General features: G+C 53.1%; 1 protein-coding gene and 1 long non-coding RNA gene across 4 annotated transcripts in view; both read left to right on the top strand.

Annotated features, from left to right (window-relative positions):
* Positions 1 to 11425, top strand: part of UBE3B (ubiquitin protein ligase E3B) — a 57766-nt gene extending 46341 nt beyond the window's left edge. For all 3 annotated transcript variants that reach the window (XM_082641070.1, XM_082641071.1, XM_082641072.1), the window contains exons 22-28: positions 795 to 932; positions 1289 to 1354; positions 3175 to 3233; positions 5826 to 6008; positions 6484 to 6595; positions 8255 to 8347; positions 9235 to 11425. In XM_082641070.1, coding sequence (XP_082497196.1) covers positions 795 to 932; positions 1289 to 1354; positions 3175 to 3233; positions 5826 to 6008; positions 6484 to 6595; positions 8255 to 8347; positions 9235 to 9426 — 843 coding nt within the window. In that variant the 3' untranslated portion in view covers positions 9427 to 11425. The remainder of the gene's footprint in view (positions 1 to 794; positions 933 to 1288; positions 1355 to 3174; positions 3234 to 5825; positions 6009 to 6483; positions 6596 to 8254; positions 8348 to 9234) is intronic.
* Positions 11426 to 18348: 6923 nt separating this feature from the next.
* Positions 18349 to 20133, top strand: LOC309814834. The gene is made up of 3 exons (XR_014295754.1): positions 18349 to 18587; positions 19505 to 19732; positions 19830 to 20133. It is a non-coding gene; the product is annotated as an uncharacterized lncRNA (long non-coding RNA).
* The last annotated feature ends 1866 nt before the right edge of the window (positions 20134 to 21999 follow it).

Raw genomic sequence — 21999 nt, forward strand, 5'->3', positions numbered from 1 at the left:
ACCTCCTGGGTCCTGATGAGGAGTGGCCTGTGTTAACTCACTTCACACTCGTCCTCAGGACAGGCCCGTCGTGGGGTTTGATTGGCTCTCCCTTCTCCGTCTTTCCAGCCTGCACACCTCTCTCCACCCAGTACAGTCTGTCTGAAGTTCCTGGTGTTGTGCAAGGGCTTCTGGCCTGTGTCCCTGCCTCCAGGCCATTCCCTACAGGAAGTACCCGTGCGGGGAGAGCCCTCCCAGCGCTCCCTGCTGCCCTCTGGATGGAATCCAGACTCCAGGAGGCTTATGAGCGCTTCCTGATCTGCCCTGTTCGCCTCCCTGGCCTTCTCGCTAACCCCCTCCTTCACACCCCGTGCTGGGGCCAGACAGACCTGTGTTCCAGCCCTGGAGGGCACCTGTGAGCCTTGTACTAAGGGCCTCCTGCTCAGCTATCCCTTCCTCCTGGAAACTTTCCCCACCTTGCTCCTTTAACCCTTAAAACTGAGGCTCTTCTGGTCCCCATTTACAGACGATAAAGCCAATGCCCCGTGGCCTAGCAGCAGCGGAGCTGGGATGTGATCCCTGAGCTGTGCAGCTGCAAAGCCTGGGCCCTTAACCACTATGTGGTAATGTCCCCAGGAGGCGCTCGACTGTGTTGAGGTGGTAGGGAGGTATTGCTCTCCAGATTGAAAATGTAGGAAGTCTAGAGATGTCATTGGCGCCCTCGGAGCCCCGTCTGCAGCCCGAGCCGCCCTGGATGAGATCATCGAGACGGGCTCCTGGGCGGCAGGTGGCAGCTCCTGTCTCCTCTCTGGCAGGGAATTGTGGTGGACGTGCCCTTTGCATCCTTCTTCCTGAGCCAGCTGCTCGGGCACCACCACAGTGTCTTCTACAGCTCTGTGGATGAACTGCCTTCTCTGGACTCCGAGTTCTATAAAAACCTCACTTCCATTAAGGTCAGTGTGGAAGGTGGCATGGCTTAGCTGAGTGCTGGTGTGAACTCAGCCAAGTGACGCCCCGTGGGGTTCAGCTGTACCCCGTCGTCATGGGGTGGAGTGGGATTTCCTGCTGTGGTGAAGTGGCACACTCCTTAGCCACTGCAGGGGCTCGTGTCCCCTCCTGAGCACTTCCTCCCGGGACTGATGCTCACAGCCTCCTTCCTCCAGGTGATGAGTGGCCTTTTCCTTTGTTTCAAGTTGTACGGCAGCCACAGTGGTAGCTGCCCAAGCCAATGTCATAGGCGGGAGTGTTAAAACCTTCAAGGATGTAGCACTCCTTGACCCCTACCTTGTCCCTTTCTCTGTTGCTTTAGCGGTACGATGGGGACATTGCTGACTTGGGCCTGACACTGTCATATGATGAGGATGTCATGGGTCAGGTAGGTGGGCCTCTGGCTGAACCTTCTTCCCCCTCCCCCCTTTGGCTTCCTAAGACCTGCCCTACTCTGGGTGTTTTCCCCAGGAGACCCACAGACTGGGGCTCTGTCTGTCTGTATGTCCACCCTTCTCCTCTGCCTCCCCAGCCCCTTTGCCACCTGCCAGGAGGGAGGGCGCTCCCCTCCCCTTCCCAGCTGACCTCGCCTTGGCCCGCTCGCCACCCAGAGAGCTCCCACAGAGACCCTGGTCTGCTTCCAGGGCACTTTGGGGTCATTTCTGATGGAAGCTGTGACTCCTACTTTGTACACTGCCTTTCGTTACCATGGTGAGGATTAGCTGTTCCAGAGGATCATGACTGAGACATGGGGAAGAAACCACGTGGCAGGGTGGTGCCTCTAACAGAGTCCTGTCCTTGCTCCTCCTCTGCTTGGAGAGCAGAGCCGGGAAAAGAGATCCTTGAAGTCGTGGCAGCAGAGGGGCTTCCCTCAGCCTTGCTCTGTCCTGATTTTCCTTGCAGGGCTCCCAGCCCCTCCATCTGCATCCCCGGACCCCTGCACGAGCCCCAGTGTGCATGTGGTGTTAGGGCTGCTCTGGAGCTCGTAGTACAGGGCCTGCTTCCCAGGGCCTCAGCGAGGTCACTCAGTCTCCCTGAGCCACACTTTCCTTATCTCAACAAATACCATTTGCCAAATGAGTCCTTGCTGGGACCAGTGTCACCAGACGCCCTCTAGACCACACGCCCTGTCCTCCTCCTGAAGAGCCACTGAGCACGCTGGCACGTCAGGGCCCTAAGAGAAAGAAACCTGCTGTGGTTGCGTTAACCTCAACCTTCCCCAGCTCATTTGGTCACAGAACTCCTTCAGGGAGGACACACCACCTCACAGAGAGATTCTCCAGATGGTGGTGCACAGGCCAGGAGTTCCCTGGAACCTACTGTGGGAAACACCAGGCTGGGCATTCCTTAGGGCCATCCAGCTTTAACATCCTGCGGCGTCAGCCCCGAGATGTTGATAGCAGTGGGACTAGAGGGCACCGTTAACTCCTTTCCAGGTCTCTAGAGTTACAGTATATTATGTTAGTAGAATTTCTATTAAAATTAGCTTTGAAATGATGCATTCTTTGATTTTTAGGCTACACACAAGACTTCTTGAAGTTGAGGAAAGCAGTTGATTCTATAGCGTTTTTGAATCTTTAATCAGATTTTGAGACTTCTTCCTGACATTCTTAATTTTCTGGCCTGACTACAAAAATAATGCAAACTTCTAACCAAAAATTCAGCTACAATAAAAGCATAAAGGTAAAAGTGAAAACCACCTATATAGTGCTGGTGCCTGGAGAGCGCCACTGTTAACATGTGGCCTGAGCCTTTTTAGGTTTTTTCTCCCTGGGCACGTATATAATTTTTTGCATACCTTGCCTGCTGTTATATAATCTGCTCTTTCCCCCCATCTTTTCAAGAAATATACTTTTTCATCATATTTTTTAATAGCGCCACTGTATTCCAAGGTATGGTTGTACCAGCATTTATTTATCCGTCCTCCTGTGCTCTTCATTGCTAACACGTTCCCCTCCACGACACCCCGGAGCCTTAATACACACGTTTGAACGAGGATCAGATGAGAAGGAACCTGTCGTATTGATCATGCAGGGCCGGCTTGTTGATATTTAAGCCCTGGCTTTTTGTGAAAATGATTATTCCCAAACATGTCTCATCTTCCTCTGTCGTTATTATGGATGTCAGCATCAGGCCCTTTCATCTTCAGGAAGCTTTATTTTCTCATTAGAATTCTCTTGAGTAATTGTTCCCCTTCCTCTCCCCCAGCTTGTTTGCCATGAACTGATTCCTGGAGGGAAGACCATTCCTGTTACAAATGAAAATAAGTGAGTATGGCAATTAGATTTTTAAGGTCACCACTTGAAAAGACTTCATTCTAGCTCTCTGGGCTTACTTTGAGAATTTATTAAGATAAATTGAAGTAGAAAGAGGCCATAAATATCATAATGGAATTGACTGGTTACAGTTCATAGGCCGAAATCGTATTAAATTCGATTTGCAAAATAAGAATTGACAATTTATATTTTGCAATAGCACTTCTAAGGTCAGAGGCACCCAGGCCGTGGTGTTCCTAGGAATTTAATGACGGCTCTAGATGGAGACAGATGGGTTCTGAGCCGGTCGGGCACGAAGTCCTGAACCCAGAGGGCACGGAGGCGGGAAGACTCCTTGGAGGGGCAGATCATTTTGGAATGAGGGTGTGTGGCAGTTGAATAAAACACTGTTCTTGAGAAGACACAGTGATGAATTCAGATGCAGCAGACAGGTCCTCAGACGTGGGGAGACCCTGAGGCCCAGCAGCTCTTGTCACAGATAACAGGCTTTTAGGAATCTATCATAAATGGTCCCTCAAAGCAAAGCCCTTCCATGCATGTCTCCACCCAGCCCTATACTCACCTAATTAAACAGTAGGACCCGGCTCAAGGAGTAGATATCGGCCCTTTTGTCAACCTGTCAATCTCCTGCCACTAGGCTCAGCTGAGCATCTGAACTGTTAATCTGAGCATCACTCTCTTCAGTGACAGGTGAGAGCTTAGTCCTACCTGGTGAGTCATTTGGATCAGATGCACGTCACAGCCCAGTGTCCCCAAGCATCGTGTCCCTCTCGGGTCGGATCAGTCAGTCCACGCGCTCGGGGAGCTTTTATTTAGACTGTCAGAATAGTCAGGAGAGCAGACCCAAATCTCGTCATGATTGAAATACACCCATTTTGACTCTTGGCCACGGAGCCTTAGAGTGACAGCTGAGAAAGAACAGGGGCCACAGGGTGGGTGGAAGCTGCCTGGGGCTGTCAGAGAGCAGGGTGGGTCCTGAGCCTGCCCACCGTGTGCCTGTCATCATCCCTTCAGAGGGTTTCACATGAGAGCGCATGTAAAGTACCTTCCAGGATGTCTGGCTCAAAGGAGGCCCTTAATAAATGAAAGCAGTGATCTCACCATCATCAGATATGTTACCCTCAGATGGGCCCTGGTTTGCCAGGCATGGCACGGGGATGATGGTAGGAGCCATATGTACAGCAGCCAGTGGAGGTGGGTTGATACAGCCTGGGTTGGAGTGAGGTTCCTGTCCTGCCTGGAAACCTATGTGGAAAGTCATTTCACAAACTCTTACGTGTTCTTAGCATAAAACCTCAGTATAAGGGCAAGGACGTTCAGTCCTGCAGACTCTGAAAAGGCCTGACATCACCAGGACCTGCTCCTGCAGAGTGATGCTTGAGCTTGCACTTCCTGGGTGTTCGACGGGAAAGTCTCCGAGGCTCCCTCCCTCTTTTGGTAAAGTGGAACAGTATTAGTCACCTGCTTCAACGAGTACATGAAAGGAGTAGCAGTGATAGAAAAAAATCATATTTAAGTATGTCAGTGTGCAAGCTTGCCACTGGAAGCTTTTTTTAAATAGGCATATTTTCCAGCTGAGTAACTCAGATCTGAGCATCGTGGGGTAAAACAGTTTTATTTGGACTGTACTAATTTGGAATTTTGAGAGTTGTACCTGGGCTGGGCTCACATTCTTTGATCTGAATAAATGGTTTGCTAAGAAATCAGCAATGCTGGCAAGCCTGTGAAAAGGGACTTCACCTGGGCAGAAGCATTGCATTGTGCCATGCAGCTGCAGATGAAAAGGGACTTCACCTGGGCAGAAGCATTGCATTGTGCCATGCAGCTGCAGATGAAAAGGGACTTCACCTGGGCAGAAGCATTGCATTGTGCCATGCAGCTGCAGATGAAAAGGGACTTCACCTGGGCAGAAGCATTGCATTGTGCCATGCAGCTGCAGATGAAAAGGGACTTCACCTGGGCAGAAGCATTGCATTGTGCCATGCAGCTGCAGATGAACTACTTGTGTTGGTGAAAGCAGACCTGCAAGGCCGGCTGCTTGGAACCGTTGTTAGTGCTCCAGCTTCCTCATTAAGCCTGATCGTCAGCCAGCTGCGTGTGGTTAAAACTTTCCGCAGCCTTACCTTCTCATGGCCTAGGCTCCTTGCCCGGTCTAGCAAGGTTTTGGTTGAAGTTTCAACATGGAACAATTTTTCTCTGGAGGACTGAACAGTATCTTAATTGGGTTATGTCCAAAAGGATGAAGTTAAATAAAAGTCCCTTTGTCCTAAGAAGGGCCCTCTCCTTAGCTGGAGAATGCCTCACTTTGATTCTTGACAGTGAGGTTACCCCAACGTCTGACCCACTGGCTTTCGGGAGGAGTGCATGAGGTGACACCCTTGACACTAACGCTTTCACAGTGGCACACCGTGGGCCGTTCAGGAGGCCTGTCATCCTCGTCGCCGTTGTTCTGGTGAAGTGCTCTGGTGCTATTTGTGTTTTTGTAAAACGGTTCAGAACTGACTGGACTCATCTTCCAGCCCATCAGCAGCTGCCCACCCTGTCTTGTTAATTTCCGTTGTTTTTTTCCCTTATTGGCAACAGAATTAGCTACATCCATCTGATGGCCCACTTTCGAATGCACACTCAAATCAAGAACCAGACAGCTGCCCTCATTAGTGGCTTCCGTTCCATCATCAAACCTGAGTGGACCCGGATGTTCTCGACCCCTGAGCTACAGCGACTCATCTCCGGGGACAATGCTGAGATCGATCTGGAAGATTTAAAGTAAGGAGTGAGTGCAGGGGCAAGGTTGAAATTCTTAGGCCTCCAAGAAAGCAAGCTGCTCCTTTGCTGGGTTCCTTTTGGAGAGTTTTCAGGGTCCTGTCTCCAGATGCACTCCTCCTCCCTGATCTCTGGGTGAGTTGCTTTGGAAGAAAAGCTCAAGCCCTTGTCTGCCTGGAGACTGAGAAGCAGAAGCAGAGCTTGAGGCCTATGAGGCTCTCCAAAGTCCTAGGAAACAGTGGTGCAGGGTCTCCTGTCGGCTTCTGCTGGGAAACAACAGGGCCTACAATGCAATGCTCCACCCACTGAGCTTCCGGGACCTGGGGTTACTAAGGCATGAACTTCTGGCTTAAGAGAAGTTTGTCATCACCCAGGCTGGCCAGAGTTTGCTGTGCCGCTTGTCTAAATTCCATGCCTGCCTGTGTCTGTAAGCGCCCGTCAGAATGTGTGGTTGAGCCCTTGTCTGCATTGTTTTCAGGAAGCACACAGTGTACTACGGTGGTTTCCATGGAAGTCACAGGGTCATTATCTGGCTCTGGGATATCCTGGCCTCTGACTTCACGCCCGACGAGAGAGCCATGTTTCTGAAGGTATTTCATATGTTACCTATACGTGCAGGGGGACATTCCAGAAGTTGATTCTCAAGAGAACCAGTTTTTCCAGCAGGGCCTCTTGTAGGCATAACAGTCTCTGCCAACCTGTAGAGCTGCTTACCCCCCTCTCCTAGAAAGAGGAAAGCCGGTCTCTCCTAACCACGTGGTCAGTGCCCCTCACAGCAGGCATGTTTATGTCTCTGGGTGGCCTGTCACCACACCTGCAGTTCCTTGTCCTGTGCCTGCCCTTTTCTGTGGCTGCAGACAGCCCCAGAGCCAGGGGGAAGCCACAGAACTGTTGTACAGGAGAGAATGTGACTGTACTTTCTTTAAATATAATGATAACAGAGCCCCAAGGCTCTCCCTGCCCTCCAGTCCTCCTCCTCCTGTCCCAGGAGACTGACCACCCCTCCCTCCCTGGACCAGCTCTGGCTGGCAGCGGGCAGCAGGCCTGATCGGCCTGAACGGGGAGGGGCACAGACTCGCCTGCGTCTGTCTCCTAATCCTTCACACGGGTTGAGTCACGCAGCACCTGTGGTATGATTAGCTGAGCTCGGGTTCACAGAGGACACGGCACAGTGTGGAGATGCTTCTAAATAGGATCCGCTGCCGCGGTCTTCATGGTGGAAAGTACAGGGTATTAGGATAGTGATATATCCTGTCAATGCTTCTTGTAAAAACTGGTTTTTTTTGGTTTTTTTTGCGGTACGCGGGTCTCTCACTGTCGTGGCCTCTCCCGTTGCGGAGCACAGGCTCCGGACGCGCAGGCTCAGTGGCCATGGCTCACGGGCCCAGCCGCCCCGCAGCATGTGGGATCTTCCCGGACGGGGGCACGAACCCGTGTCTCCTGCATCAGCAGGCAGACTCTCAACCACTGTGCCACCAGGGAAGCCCTAAAAACCGTTTTTGAAGCATGACACGTAAACTTTTTGGATCGTCTTAGGAATCTCACTACCATTTATGACATTGTGTAAATGGTAGTATTTATTTTAAGACCCAAACACTCAGCCTGACACGGAGTTTTGAAGCACAGCTCGGTGTTGTCAGTAGCAGGTCCCTAGATCCCCTGGAGAAGGGAGAGCGTTGGGCTAATGTTGAACTAAAGAAAGCGAACGGTTTCTTAGGATTTCCCTGTGCAGGTTAAGCACTTGGATGTCCAGGTGGGTAGATGCCTCTGTCCACGCAGGACTAGTCATTTTGGGAAATGACACAAGAGCTGCCATCTGGAAAATGCAAGGAATTCCGAGTGTAGCAAGGAAGCAAGGCTGGCTGCCCACAGGCCCCATTTGGGGCATCCAGTACCTTGGTCTGCCCTCAGCCCCGCTGGCTCCTGAGGCCTGGTTTCTGTTAGCGTGCTGAGAGGAGGTTAGGAACCAAGCCCACAGGGGCCGCCCGGCAGCCCAGCAGGCCCGCGCGCACATCCTCTGTGCGTGGCGAAGAAGCCGAGCGGGAAAGCAGGTGCGGAGCAAGCACTCACGATGGGTGGTGTGCTGCGTGCCCCTGGCCCCGGCCCTTGGCCCTCGGCCCAGGCCTCCCCCTGACATGCTGAGCAGGCCCACCGGCTCCTCCCTCTCCGGCGCTCTTGTCGAGTGGTCTCTCCCTGAGGACGGCGTCAGCCAGGCCCACTCTGACTCCCGGCCCTGCTTTGTGTTGCAGTTTGTGACCAGCTGCTCCAGGCCCCCTCTCCTGGGATTTGCCTACCTCAAGCCTCCCTTCTCCATCCGCTGTGTGGAAGTGTCGGATGATCAGGTACCGCTGCTGGGGAAGAGCCGGCCCCTCTTGGTGGGGTCTGCTGCACCTACCGGGTGGGGCGCTTACCCAGTCGTATCCACAGGGCGGGCAGCCAGGCTCCTTGGCCGGGTGAGAAGGTGTCGTGGTTCTTGGGCCAGGAGCACAGGCGGGCCACTTTGAGGCCTCAGCTCTCCTGGAGGTCCATTTCTCGTTACTCCCTCAGGGAAGAATACCTGCGGGGCGTTTTTCGTAGCTGCTGGTACAGGTCTGAGCGGCAATGTGGGAGAGGGGTTGGAACGTGGGCTCAGGAATTGGACAAGCGCAGGCTTCAACTCCTCCACCTGCCGGCTGTGCACACCTGGGTGCGCGGCCTCATTCTCTCCTCTGCAGAGGGAGAGTGGACGCCCTAGGGGTTATCATGTTCTGTGTGCCACAAGCCTGACCCATAGTGGGTGCTCAGATGGTAGCCGTTGTTATAAGTTTCTCACCCCCCATAAAAACCCAGTGGCCTCTGAGTGTAGCAGCCTTCCACGATGCCACCACCCTCACGCCGATCCCTCCTCTTAGGTGACACTAGACGACCCTCAGCCCCCTTACTTACGGAAGGCTGCCCCAAGTTACGGTCTGTCGCAGGCTGCAGCGCTCGCAAGGTCAGGAAGGAGTTTGTTACCATAACATTTTTACAGTGTTCCGGCTCTTTGCACATTGGTTTACCGATGGTTAGCAGTTAAACCAGAGGTCCTGTTTCCAAGTGCTGCTTCATGCAGGCTTCTGCAGTGCGGGACCCCAGGAGCCAGGCTTGCTTCTGTGCACCCACCTCTCCAGGCTGGTTGTCCTCCGCAGGGGGCCGGTCCAGCCCTCTCCCCAGGCGCCCCCCAACCTGAGGCTGTGGGGTGTGCTTGCAGGACACCGGGGACACCCTGGGCAGCGTCCTGCGCGGCTTCTTTACCATCCGCAAGCGGGAGCCAGGTGGCCGCCTGCCCACCTCCTCCACCTGCTTCAACCTGCTCAAGCTGCCCAACTACAGCAAGAAGAGCGTCCTGCGGGAGAAGCTGCGCTACGCCATCAGCATGAACACGGGCTTCGAGCTCTCCTAGCTCCCATCCTCGCAGACTCTGGGCTCCCAGGCACCCTCAGCCCCAAGAGGCGGCGTTCCCCTGGGAGCACGACTGACGTGCCAGGGGACGGTGGCCCCCAGACCCTCTCTATAGCCATGAGACCCCCCTGTGGCCTCAAGAACTTTGGATGCATGTGACAAAGCTACCCAGCACTCTCCAGGTGACACTGACAGGAAGGGGGTGTTGAAAATAAACCTCCAGGTTCCGCCAGCATTGGTCCTTCTTTCCTGCTTTACAGTGACCTGAAGCCGAGGCCTGTGATGGCAGTGGGGCTTCCCTTGTTAATCTGGTCTTTTCTTGAGTTTCTGTTCCTTAACCTTCTGAGCGAGCCATGCATGAACAAGTCCCAGGAACACCAAGGCTCCGGAGTGGTTTTCAGGGCATGGGCCTGAATGCACGAAGCCGACCAAACGTGAGATGCTCCCCTTCCGTTTCTGAAAACTCTTTACTCAGGTAAGGCCTCGCCAAGCCTCTATGCACCCGACAGAGTCTCAGCCTCCGTCCCGTCCGCAGCAGCCTCTCTCCAGATAGCCAGGCCCACCTGCTCCCAGGCAGCAGAGGTGCCTGCCGGTGAGACCACGGAGCACCGGAAGCTCAGGGCACTGCTCCCACCTCAGAGCCACGAGTTCCACTCGGCGGCGGTCCTCTGCCCATTCTCACCTCAGATGCTCCGGGTCCGCAGCAGCCGGGCTGCCAGGGAGCCCCTTCTGGCTTGCTCCCGTCTTGGGCACTCACGTTGGCATCCCAGGTTTGGGAGAAAAAACATATCGGTCCTTAAGAGCAGCTCCGTTTCCAGAAGGCGCTGGCTATTACTCGAAGCCTGCTGATTCCTGGGGAGGGCGGTTGCCTTTCCCCTGCTTGTTGGCCACACTTGTCGTCTAGTGAGGAACAAACACCAGCTGAAGGTACCTGTCCCATCTGGGCAGTGGCTTTACTCTGTAGACTGTAAAAGTCCCAAGAAACTTGGGTCTTGTTTCCCGTCCTTCTTCATCACTGGGAACCCGGGAGCCCTTTGCACTGACGGAGGCTCACGAGGCCGAGGAGACTCACGGGCCCTCCGGGGTTTTTGGTTTTGGGTTTTTCACTTTGTTTTCTCTTCCAACCCATTGCACTCTTCTGCCGCCATCCTTCACCTTTATCACGAGAACTGTACTCTAGATCCAGGGAATTGAGGCAGAAGCCATGGTAGTGTTCTGTGTGGACAGCCACCCACCTCGCCCACGTCACCACACTCCCGATGCATCCCCACCAGCCAGATTGAAGCCAGACTAGAGGCCAGGAGCCGGCAGAGGGCTCGCAGCTCTCTTCCAAATAGCAAAACACCTTCCAGAAAGAACCTTCATGTTGGCGGCAAAGCGGGCAGGACCTGTCTCCATGGCCTCCGGCAGAGGGTTTCAGCCGGGTGCCGGCGTCCTGCCCACGCCCAGGTTTGGCCATGTTTAGAGCCCCAGGCTTCTACAAAACAGAGCACGTGTTTTACCTTGATGGGGAGATGGCAAGGAATTTAAAGACAGATAGGAATTTATTACTCTTATTAATATTTGTCAGTAATCTCCGATTCTGTGGACTTGCCACTATCTTTAAACACTCGATTCCTGGGAAAATTCCTTTTAAACGTGCGTGTTGTGCTCTGGGCAGGTGGGTACATTTATGCTGGTGCCTAAAGGATTGTCAGCCTGCACTGAGAGGGTTGATTCTTGTTCCCTATGGGCCTGCCAGTGTGGGGTGCAGAGAGTGGGTTCCTGAGCACCAGCATCAACTTTGTTCTTCTGACGAGGAGGGGTAGTTTGTAATTTCATTTAACTTCAGCAGCTGGAAGTATTGCACTATCTGAAACCCTGAGTCTGTACTTTTCTAGGTGGTGTTCACGGACACCTCGATGGCTCTTGATGGCTCTAAAAAGTTGTGGGGTGGAGCTTGTTTTCATAGATAACTTTGGATTGAAACAACAAAAGCTTTATTAAATTTGTACTCAGCACACAGTGGCTTTGTTCTGCTTTTTATGTCGGGAAGGAGCACTTTCCAACCGAGGGCCTGGAGAGCTCAAGATGGGGCATCCGGGGCTTAAAGAGCATGCAGGCTCCCACAGTGGGAAGAAGACACAGAGGATGACACAGCAGACAGCTGAGGCTCACTGCCTCACCAGGGTCAACAGTGGTGGACAGTGTGTCACCTTTCAGATAAAGCTAAAGGCCCCTTAGGCACCCTTCATGCTCCCCATCCTTCTCACGCATTTCCCAGAGGCAGCCACCACCCTGGATTACATACCTTCCACAGTAACGTAAAATGGTGACAGGTGTTGGTTGAAAAGAATCCAGATAATTCAAAAGTGCTCAAAGTAAGATTTTCCAGCTAATCTGGGTGTATTCGGCTTTCCTCCATTACTGAGGGTTGCATTTGCAGGACACGGCCAGCCCTGTCTCTTGCTGTTACACAAGCCCAGGTTTACACTCAGCAGAAAGCCCATCTCAACCCTGCCAGTCTTTCCAGCTCCTCCCATGAGTTCTTGCTGCCTCCCCTGGCCTGGGGGCACCTGAGGATCTGAGCATCAGGAGAGAGGTCTTGAAAGCCTGCCAGTTGGGCCACCTGGGCTCCCAAGAGGAATTCGCATATGCCAGGCTCCCTCCCATAGAGCATTTATATCCTGCAAAGGAAAAACCTTCTGCAGAGTCCCCCAAGTCCATCAGTGGCCTCCAGTGTGGGACAAGCCCACCTAAAAAACTAAAGCCTTATCCTGTGATATTTTGGCTTTTAATTACAAGTTAGTACTGCAAAGAGAAAGTTTGTCTTTATAACTAGGAAAAACAAGTGGGGTGTTTTCCATTACTATTAAAATGAGGACAATTCAATACACTGATAGAACTTGCAGGTGCCTAAGAATATTTAGGTGGAACACAGTTCGAGGAACACAGGTCACCACAGTTTCTGACTCCAGCAAAGCCATCCAACCTATGTTTGTGCTGCTGATGTAGCCGATACACGCTGCTAACTGAGAGGTATGGACAGGCAGGTTGTCTCTAAACCTGGCTAACATGTAGACCCAGGGCCCCCCTTAGGCTGAAGTCTTATTTCCTGGAAATGTCTTAAATTGATAAGAGCTGGTGGGGAACTGTGTAAAGTGTTCATTTGGTGTCTTTTCCAAGAAACAGGCACGTGTGCAAACCCGGTCCCTCACTTCCTGCTCTAATTCGCATGGGGCGGCCTGGCTGTGCGCGTTTCCAGGAGTCCTGGTGCCACCATGGGGGCGGCCAGAGTTCCGTGGCGTGATGTGCACCCAGCACGAGTCAGCACTGAGATGTCAGCCCTCTTCCTGCCCTTCCTCACCTTTCATGTTGTGAAACCCGGGCTACCCTCGCACCTGGTCGTCGGGCTCTGGCCAGGCTTCCAGAGTAGCTTCTGGTGCTACCGACAGTCACAGCAGGATGTCGAGAGATGACACAGAGGAGGGTCCTCTGTGATCTCTGTGGAGCTTATGCGGAGCGGGGAGAAGCACACGCTCTCCTCTGCACTGCCTGCGGTGCGGGGCTGAGCAGGAAAGGACACAAGCAAGAGCACGTCAGCCAGAGGATCCTGGCCCAGGTGTTCCCAAGCTTGTGCCCCCCATCCCCCAACCAACATGCGCGCACACAGCCACACACCCACACAGTGTGACACTTGAGTAACACTGAGAAGGGGCTGCTCTGAGGCCCAGACGGGATCCACGGTTTTCTCCAGCCTTTGGAGCATGGAGTCAGAATGAAACAGCCTCTCATTATAATCATCGTGATGGTTAACATTTGTTACAAGCATGTGCTTAACAGGTGGCAGCTGACTCCCGAGTCGGGCGGAGTGCAGCTCTAACTGAGGAGGCTAGAGAGAGCAAGGGCTTCGGAGCATCTGGAACTGGGTTCGCGTTCCAGCTCTGCCTCCCACCAGCGGGGAGGCTGTGGGCGAGGCCCCTCGCTTCCCTGGGCTTCCATTAAGTAGGCGAGCGGCACTCACCATGCCATGGAGGAGGAGGAGGAGTCAGCGGCTGCAGGACCCTAAGGAGCTGGGCTCCACGCTCAGCCCAGCCCCAGGGGTGCAGGTCCTCCTCTGCCCGAGCCCTGGCTGAGCTCTGCGCTTCCCCGTGCGCTCAGGCCAGGCATCTCCCCAACCCAGGACTCACAGCTGCATTCCCTTTGTGGTTTTCTCAGCTCTTGGAAATTTTGGGGGGACTGGCTACACCGAGAAGCCAGACTGCAGGGATCCCCCAGCGACAGCAGAAGACACCCCACTGAAGCTGGGCCGCAGAGGAAGCCAAAGCAGAGCGTCGAAAACACGTGCACACGAGTCCCCAGGGAGACGCTGCTTCAGCTGGCCTGGCTGGGGCACTGCGCCGCAGACCACGCTGAGGAGTAAGGGTTGGAGTGTCGTCTGCCAAGCCTCAGCGATCAGGCTAAGACCCTGGACTTGGCATCAAAAGCTGCGTGACCCTGGGTAAGTTTCCAGCTCCCTGAACCTTCTTTCCTCATCAGTAAAATCATCCCAGTGATGGTAGTATCTGTCCTGAGAACCTCACGAACAGCTGGGGTGGAAACATGGGCTGTGGGGTCACAGACACGGGTGCCAGGCCCATCCTGGCCACTGCTCGGCTGCAGGAGCTTGGACCACCTCCGCCAACCTCTCCTTATCCAAGAACTGGGCATAGTGAGTCGTGCCTTAAAGAGCATCGTCATGGTAACAAGTAGTGTGCGGGGGTCAAAGAAGAGGGGTCACATCTGTTTAGGCAGGAGGGGGCCGTAAAGGAGGTGTTCTTTCATTTTCACTTAGAAAGAGGGTTTCCACTTCAGAGATGGGAAGGGAGGCATTTGGGCAGAGGAAGCAGCCAGACCAAAGGTGTTAAGGTGGTGGATGGTGGGAATTAGAACACATCTATCACCAAGGACGGGAGTGGGAGCGTCATACCATAAACGTAGTGGCAGTAGCTGCCATCCCCCGGGCCTTCGCCCAAGCCCAAGACTGCGCTCAGCCCTCTGCACAAGTGGTCACATTCAATCCACCCAGGGACCCTGGGCCCTGGGAGTGTAACTGGTCTGTTCTGCAGATGAGGACACAGGTTCAGAGAGGTGGGTTCACTTGCATGAGACCACACAGCTCAAAAGTGCCAGAAGTGAGATTCGGCCCTGCGTCTGTGAGACCACGGAGGTCCCCCTTCCGCCACGACTAGCACTGCCGCCACAGGGAACGGTCCGTGTGGGACACCCCATGCCGTGAGGGGCGCTGGAGGTGGCAAAGCCTAGGGGGCTAGAAGTCACTGGGTGCAAACAGACCCAGGGGGGCTGCAGGGGAGGAGCTTCCAGGGGGAGGCCAGGGAGCCTGAAGTTAGAGGCAGAAAGAGACAGGTCGGGGAGACACAGTGACACTTTGTCCTCTTGACAGTTTGGGCTGCTCTGGACACCTATCCCAGACGTCAGGCTCCATGGTCCTTTCACCTTCCCTCTGGGCCTGGCCCCACTGACTCCCCACCCTGCTTGTGGCCCACCCAGGGACGCTGTCCAGGGAAGGGACCATCAGCCAAGTGGGGCAGTGCAGGGCCGCATGGAGTCTGCTGTGCAGCCTGGATGGTTTGGTCACCATTACAGATGGTGCCAGATGGGCCTGGCAGCTGGCAGGTGTCCCAGCCAGGAGCTGGCCCAGGAAGCCATACTGCCAGGGAGTTCAGGCTCATGTCCATTCATCTAACAGATAGATAGCCAGGACCTACTATGCTCTGGGCTGGGCTCGGTGCTGGAGGTACAGAGGGAAGAATGTGGGTACCACCCTGCCCTGCAGAGCTCGATATGGGGTGGAGGAAGGGGCGTAACTAATCCAAGGAGGACGTGTGTGAGCACATACGGTCATCACTCATCTCCAGTGCGCTGCTGCTAGGATGCTCACTTCACAGCTGGGAAAACTGAGGTTCAGAGATGGTAAGCCCCTTGTCCGATGTCTCAGCATTAGTAAACGGCAGAGCCAAGGTTTGAACCCAGGTCTGCCACACTCCAGAGCCCTTACCTGGTTTGAGCAGGCAGAAGAGGGGTGGGAGAGCCTTCTAGCCAAGGGGCCAAGCTGGAGGAAGCCCCAGGGGCTGTTCTGTCCCTTGTCCAGAGCCCGCTGTGTCTGCTGCTGTCCCCTGTCCCACCTACCCTCTCGGGGGCTGAAGGAAACAGACAAAATCGCGCCCACTTTGCAAATAAGGCCCTGCAGCATTTTTAAGGACTTGCCGAGGACCCCAGAGCTCAGTCTCCCTGAGTCCTGGCAAAACCAGGAGAAGTGACAGTTTGCACAGCAGCGCAGGTCCCCAGCTAAAGAGCTAAAAGGCAGGGTTGGATTTGGGAGTCTACCTGATAAAGGTGTGCCCTGCCCTGTCGTACTGTCACTCCCCCTGACCCCTCACACAGGTTGGGGGCTGTGCCTGTCTGACCCTCCAGTGTATTCCATTGCAGCTTTAGCCTCATGCATTCCTCCCTCCTTATAGAGGTTTATTAAGACACCCCGTCATAGAACTACCCCTGCTTCCTTGAACCTTCCCCAAAGCACCTGACACGAGCCCAAATCCTCTAGGTCCTTTCTAACACCCTGTTCCTGAAACACCCCGCGGCTCTCCATATTGTGTGCTCTCTCGTTGCAACAGGACTGTCGATCTGACTTTGCTCAACTACGGGTGTGGGTGTGTTCTTAGAGGTCTTTAGCTGGAGGTCACTGTAAATTGGAGACCCAAAAATGTCCCCTTGAACAAAGCATTTGCCTCAACTAAATGTAGCACTGCAGGGAGGGGAGCAGGACCTGGTCCCTAGCACAGCAGGAAACAGCCTTAGAGGGAACTGAGAGGAAAACAGCCCAAGGAAGCGGCTTCCAGAACTATAGCCCTTGCCCCTAGGAGACCCGCTTGCTGGCGAGAGGAGGGATGGATGATGGAGGCAGAGGCTGGAAGTGGGCTGGGGGCGGGAGGTGTCACGCCACTTCTCACTGGCTTTAATCTTGACTTTGCATGTTTTAATGTGAAATGTAATTACAGATTCTAAATTCTGCTGGTGAGCTCATCAGGGCTGACTGATCAATTAGTCAGACTTACAAGTGTTTGGGTCTCAAAGATCTATGACCCTGGTGTGTCGTCTCAAAGCCCTGAGAAATCCCCGTCTTGCTGGTTTGCTCTCTTGGGGAGCTGTAGGGTTAGGAGAACCCTTAGGCAGCCTGAAGACCCATACCTACCTCTGAGGTCCCCACCCTTTTGAAATCTGTGAGGGATTTGGCCCAGGAATTCAGAAACGTCAAATACACATTATTTATTGCATTACCTCCGTAGGAAGCCATGGCAGACATTACTAATGGATTACCAAACTCCTTCCTGCTGAATCGGATCCAGCTTCAGGCTCCTTACCACAGCCCTTTAGGCAGCCACTACCAATCAGTTGAAATTGGCATTTCTTGCCCATCCCTGGGATAAGCCCTGTCTCAGCAGAACAGAGTTGGGAAAGGAAGCTGGATTGTGATCTAGGAAGCCCGGGTTGAGTGCTGGTTTTTCCACTTGCTGACTACGGCACATAGGATTCATTACTCTACCCGATGGGGCGCCAGTTTGTCCAGGTAAAGTTAGGGTGATAATCCAGAACAAAAATCCACATAAAATAATTAAATGTGAAAGTCCACTGTCTACTCTCAAATTCTGTACAAGTTAAAGATGCAGCAACCAACGGAGGACAAAGAAGGATGCCAGCATCCTCAACATCTTGTGAAAAGCTGGTGTGATTACCCGCCGGGGGCGCTTCAGTGGGGCTGCGATCATTTTTCTTCCCTCAGCTGTTGTCCTAGAATGGAAGCCAAACATCCACATTCAGGCTGCACAGGGGCTGCACTCCAAACAGCCAGCTGTCTCCAATAGAACGAACGCAGGGCACACTCTCCAGGCTTCTAGTTTTTGGAGGGGCCCCGTGGCTTTGGCTGCTGGTGGGCGCCCTCCCCTTGGGCTGTTCTCTTGGCTCCAAACATCCCAAGGGAGGTAGATGATTTATTATAGGCAGGGAAAGCAGTTGTCAGTTTCTTTACACTTTTTCAATCATGTTTATTATACAAGTACGCCTCTGTCAAATCTAACCCAAATACACTGTAAAAAAAAATTAGGAAATCCAAACGAAAATGTAAGTAAAACCCACCCAGTAATCCCACGATTTAGAGATAAGCATTATTAACATATAGAATGAATCCTTGCCTCTTTTTTCTATGGTATATTTACACTCATGTTTCTTTCACAGGATTTGGATCATTCTATACCTATCATTTTATAATTTGGGTTTTTCCCCCCACTTTAATAGATTGTGAACACTTTTGCATAGTAATAAATATATAGGCACCATCATTTTCAGTAGCTTTATGATATTTCCTACAGTCCCTTATCGTTAAATATTTCTTCTTTAATAATAAGCTCCCTATTGTTGGACATTTGTTTCCAGTTTTTCTCTGTAATGAGCAGCATGCACTGAAAAGAAAAAAAAAACCACCCTATGACTCCACTGATGAATCTATTTCCTTCCGAGAAATTCTCAGACACGGAATTGCTGGGCCAGAGGGACGCACATTTCCAGGACTGGGATAGGCATTGCCAGATTGCCCTCCTGAGAGGTCGTACCTAACTCCACCCACCACAGTGGAGTCAACGTTTCTCTCTCCCCGCTGACACCTGCAGGTGGAGATCCACAGGCTTAGAACTCACTCCAGCTGCCAGTCCTGCAGCCGGACCCCTGAGGGCTGCAGGAATCAAGTTCCTCCCCTTCCATGCCCCACCCCAAAGCGCCTGAGAGAGCCCGTCTGCCAGGCAAGGCCAGGGTCCCGATGCCACCCGGTGTGGCCACCCGCAGACCCTGACCTCCTCCCCTTCCACGTAGGCGCCTGATGTCTCTCCTTGAGGCCTGTAGCCCACACCTTGTGACGGGACAGCGAGCTTCTGAGTTATCGGCAGCCTTATTTCCCTCTACAGCTCCTACGGAGTTAACAGATGTACGCACGTCTGAGGCAGTCATGCGGCAAGAGACTTTGGGGCCAATCCTTCCCGTTTTGACAGTGTGTAATCGAGGTGAAGCCATAAATTTTATAAACAAGAATAAACGACCCTCGGCAACATATGTCTGCTCGACCCTTCCAAGGTGATCGTAAATAAAGGCACCTGCTCGCTGGGGAGGGACGTGGGCACTGCAGATGGCCGGAGACAAGGGCCAAGGGTCTGTGCCTTGGGAGCAGCTGGTGCGGGGAGGACGCCCAGGTCCTGGGTCAGCTGGACACCTTTCTGCCATTTATTCAGCCCCTTCCCCAGGCTGCCTTTGCCCTGGTGCACGCTGAGCTGGCCTGCTGCTCATCCTTCCTCAGAGAGGTAGCTTGTAGGGGGTCCTCCCGGGTTTAGGTCCCCTCGTCTCCTCCTCTGCCCCCGTTATTTGTCAATCATGTCCTCTGTCCCAAGAGGGCCCCTTGCGGGAATCCGAAGACCAGGCTCTGCTGCTGCCCGCAGGGCACTGATCCCTTTTGGCTCTCGCTGTTCTGTGACCGGGTCACCCTCCCTTTCACTTCGGCCTGTTGCTCCTGGAGCCACATCCCCCTGGGCTGGCCTGGCCCAGGACCCTCTGGAGGCCCCCATCTCCCACCGGCTCAGGAAGTCTTAACAAACCAGAGGTGCTGCTCCCGGTCCTGTGCGCTCCACCTGGGCCTGAGCTATTTGAAAGTGCTTTGAAAAAGGATAAAACCTGATTCAAAAATAGCTACATTTTATTTTTGTTGAGCTGCTGCCGTGTGCCAGGCCCATGGACATATTTCCTGAACCCTTGGAAGTTGGTATCATTGTCCCCAAAAATAAAAGTTGAAGATTGAGGCTCAGAGTGGTTACAGATTCCCTCAAGGTGACTCAGCTAGGAAGTGACAGAGCTGGAACTTGATTTCAAATAATAATAATAATCAAAATAATAATAGCTAACATGAGACGGGGGAGCATGCTAAGCCTTTTAAACATTGCCTCATTAAACTCTCCCAGTGGTCCTGTGGGGCGGATATGATTTTCATTCCCATTTTACAGATGAAGAAGCAAGTCCAAGGAAGATGGAATGACTTGCCCAGAATCGTGATGCTAGGAAGTAACAGAGCTGGTCTTGGACCCAAGTCTGCCTGAAGCTGATGCCCATGCCGAGCGTCTGACTGTTGCTCACACTCCAGTGCTCCTTCTCGCACCACAAGCCTGGGGCTCCGCAGAGCCAGCAGTGAGGCCGCTGGAGCAGGCAGCCCTGTGCATGGATTCACTCCTGAAGTGGGTGCTGCACTGGAGAACTGAGAGCAGAGGTTCTTCCCCGGGGCTTCCACGGGTTGTATGCAGACTGCGAACACGTGTCTTTGTGTCTGTCTAGGGAGAGGATGCACAGAGCCTTCATCAGAAGTTTGTGAATCTGTGGAGTGCGAGAGCACCGGGACACCCCCAAAGTTCCTGGGTGTCCCCCAACCTTCCAAATCCTGGTGTCCCCAACCAGCTCATCTCCTGCCTCTGCTTGCGCCCAAGCACTGTCTTCCACGATGGACTCGAGAGAAGAAAAGTGACAGGTCAAGGCAAATGAACACTGCACCCTGGCTGGGCTGCAAAGGGGGCCTCAGTCCTCTCCCTAAGCAAGGTGGGACCAGCCTGGGTCCAGTATCGCCAGTGGGCCTGTTCTGAAGGGAGGGGTGAGCCACAAATCCTCCCAAGGCACTGACTTATGTAGCATTCATGTGGAATTTATTACACAAAGGATTTTATTCAATTAAACTTGAAATGCATCTGGATTCTTAAAGGTTCAGTAGTGATAACTGGGACAGAGGGATCATAAAACTGTATGGGTTGTCGGAGGAAGGCGTGAGGGTGGGGTGGGGGGAGATGAGGGTGACATTGCAGCTGACGGGGGATTTGGTACCGGGGACGTTTGTCATTGGGATGTGTTACAAGTTCGGGTTATGAAAATTACTCAGTGAAAAATGCACATTAACAATAGCCATGAAGTATCAAGTTAAGGGAAAGTAGGTTGAGGAATGAGACAGCAGAATCTATTAGTGCCTGACATCGTTCTCAGCGGCCCAGGGCGTGATTAAAATGACTGTCAAGTGGCAGTGGGGGGAGGGGCACTGGGCCGGGAGTCACAGGGCCGCGTCCCTGGCCCACATCTTGGCACTGACTCCCTGACACAAGCTGGTTCGCAAGTCTGTTCCCCCCTCCTGCCATAGACAGTGCCTCCCTCGGGGTTGCTGTGAGGTTTCAACGCGATGATGTCTGTGGAGCCCCTGGCCTGGGGCCTGGCAATGTCAAGCCCTTCGACAACGCTGGCTGGTGGGCTTCTCGCCGCTGGAATATCCAACCACCTCTGACTGTGGCCCTAAATACAATCCTGAGAGCCAGACCTGGACCAGGGAGAGGCAGATGGAGCACTTTCTTGGGTGCAAAATGTATGGGAACACCCCCAAATCCAGGAAGTGAGAGAAATAACTTTCATGCAATTTTTTTTTTACATAATTTATTCCACTGCAGTATTTTTTTTAGGATTTTTTTTATGTGGACCATTTTAAAAATCTTTATTGAATTTGTTACAATATTGCTTCTGTTTTATGTTTTTGGTTTTTTTGGCCGCAAGGTATTTGGGACCTTAGCTCCCTGACCAGGGATGGAACCCACACCCCCTGCACTGGAAGGTGAAGTCTTAACCACTGGACTGCCAGGTAAGTCCCTCACCGCAATATTTTTAAAAATCAAATTTATGCAAAAACAAAATCTATGATCGACAAGGTATCACCATTATAAATAAAAACAGCCTGCCATTTCTCTCCCGACCTGCGTTGCTGTGTGATGCGGACAACCATTTACCAGGGTTGACAGCGGTTGCAAACGGGCTTTATATAGTCATGTGTTTCGATCACAGAGCTTTCATTAACTTTTCCCACTGGGTTTGAGACCGGGGAGGATATTTTGCTAAGTGTACAGGGGTGAACACATTTTTCCTTTTGCTTCCAGCTCCCACATGGCTATGTAAGGCACAGCAGAGGAGCGAAAGTTTCAAACTGACCCATCCCCTGGGCGAGCCCCTCCCCAGCAGGCCTCCTCAGTTCTTCCCAGGTCAGTGGCACAGGACATGCCTGCACCTGCACGTTTCTCAGGGGTGTTTGTTTCTCCGGGATGTTTGCTGGTGGAAGGGATGATGCAGGGGGCGCGGGGCCTGGGAACCCAGAGTTACCATCTGGCCTGCGACAGCCCCTCCCAGCAAGGGCTGGTGGGGAGGGGATTTGGCTACAGGAAAAGGCCTTGTTTCAGAGATCATCCCGTGAGGACGCTGTATCTACTCAAAGAACTTCTCTTGTCCTTTGCAGATGTTTCACTACGGTGGGGAGTGTGGGACTGTTGTTTTATTACGTACGTCCTGCTCCTTCCAGGAAGATGCTAAGGTGTGGGTAGGATCTAGTCACTTGATGGATTTGCTGTGAGCTCTTGGAACATAGCCCTCCCCGGTCCAGCCTGAGTGCCTGCCCGACAGTGAACCGCCCTTAGCCTGTTCTGTAATG

Source organism: Mesoplodon mirus, assembly GCF_964341445.2.
Source record: "Mesoplodon mirus genome assembly, chromosome: 13".
In the NCBI taxonomy this organism is placed as follows: Eukaryota; Metazoa; Chordata; class Mammalia; order Artiodactyla; family Ziphiidae; genus Mesoplodon; species Mesoplodon mirus.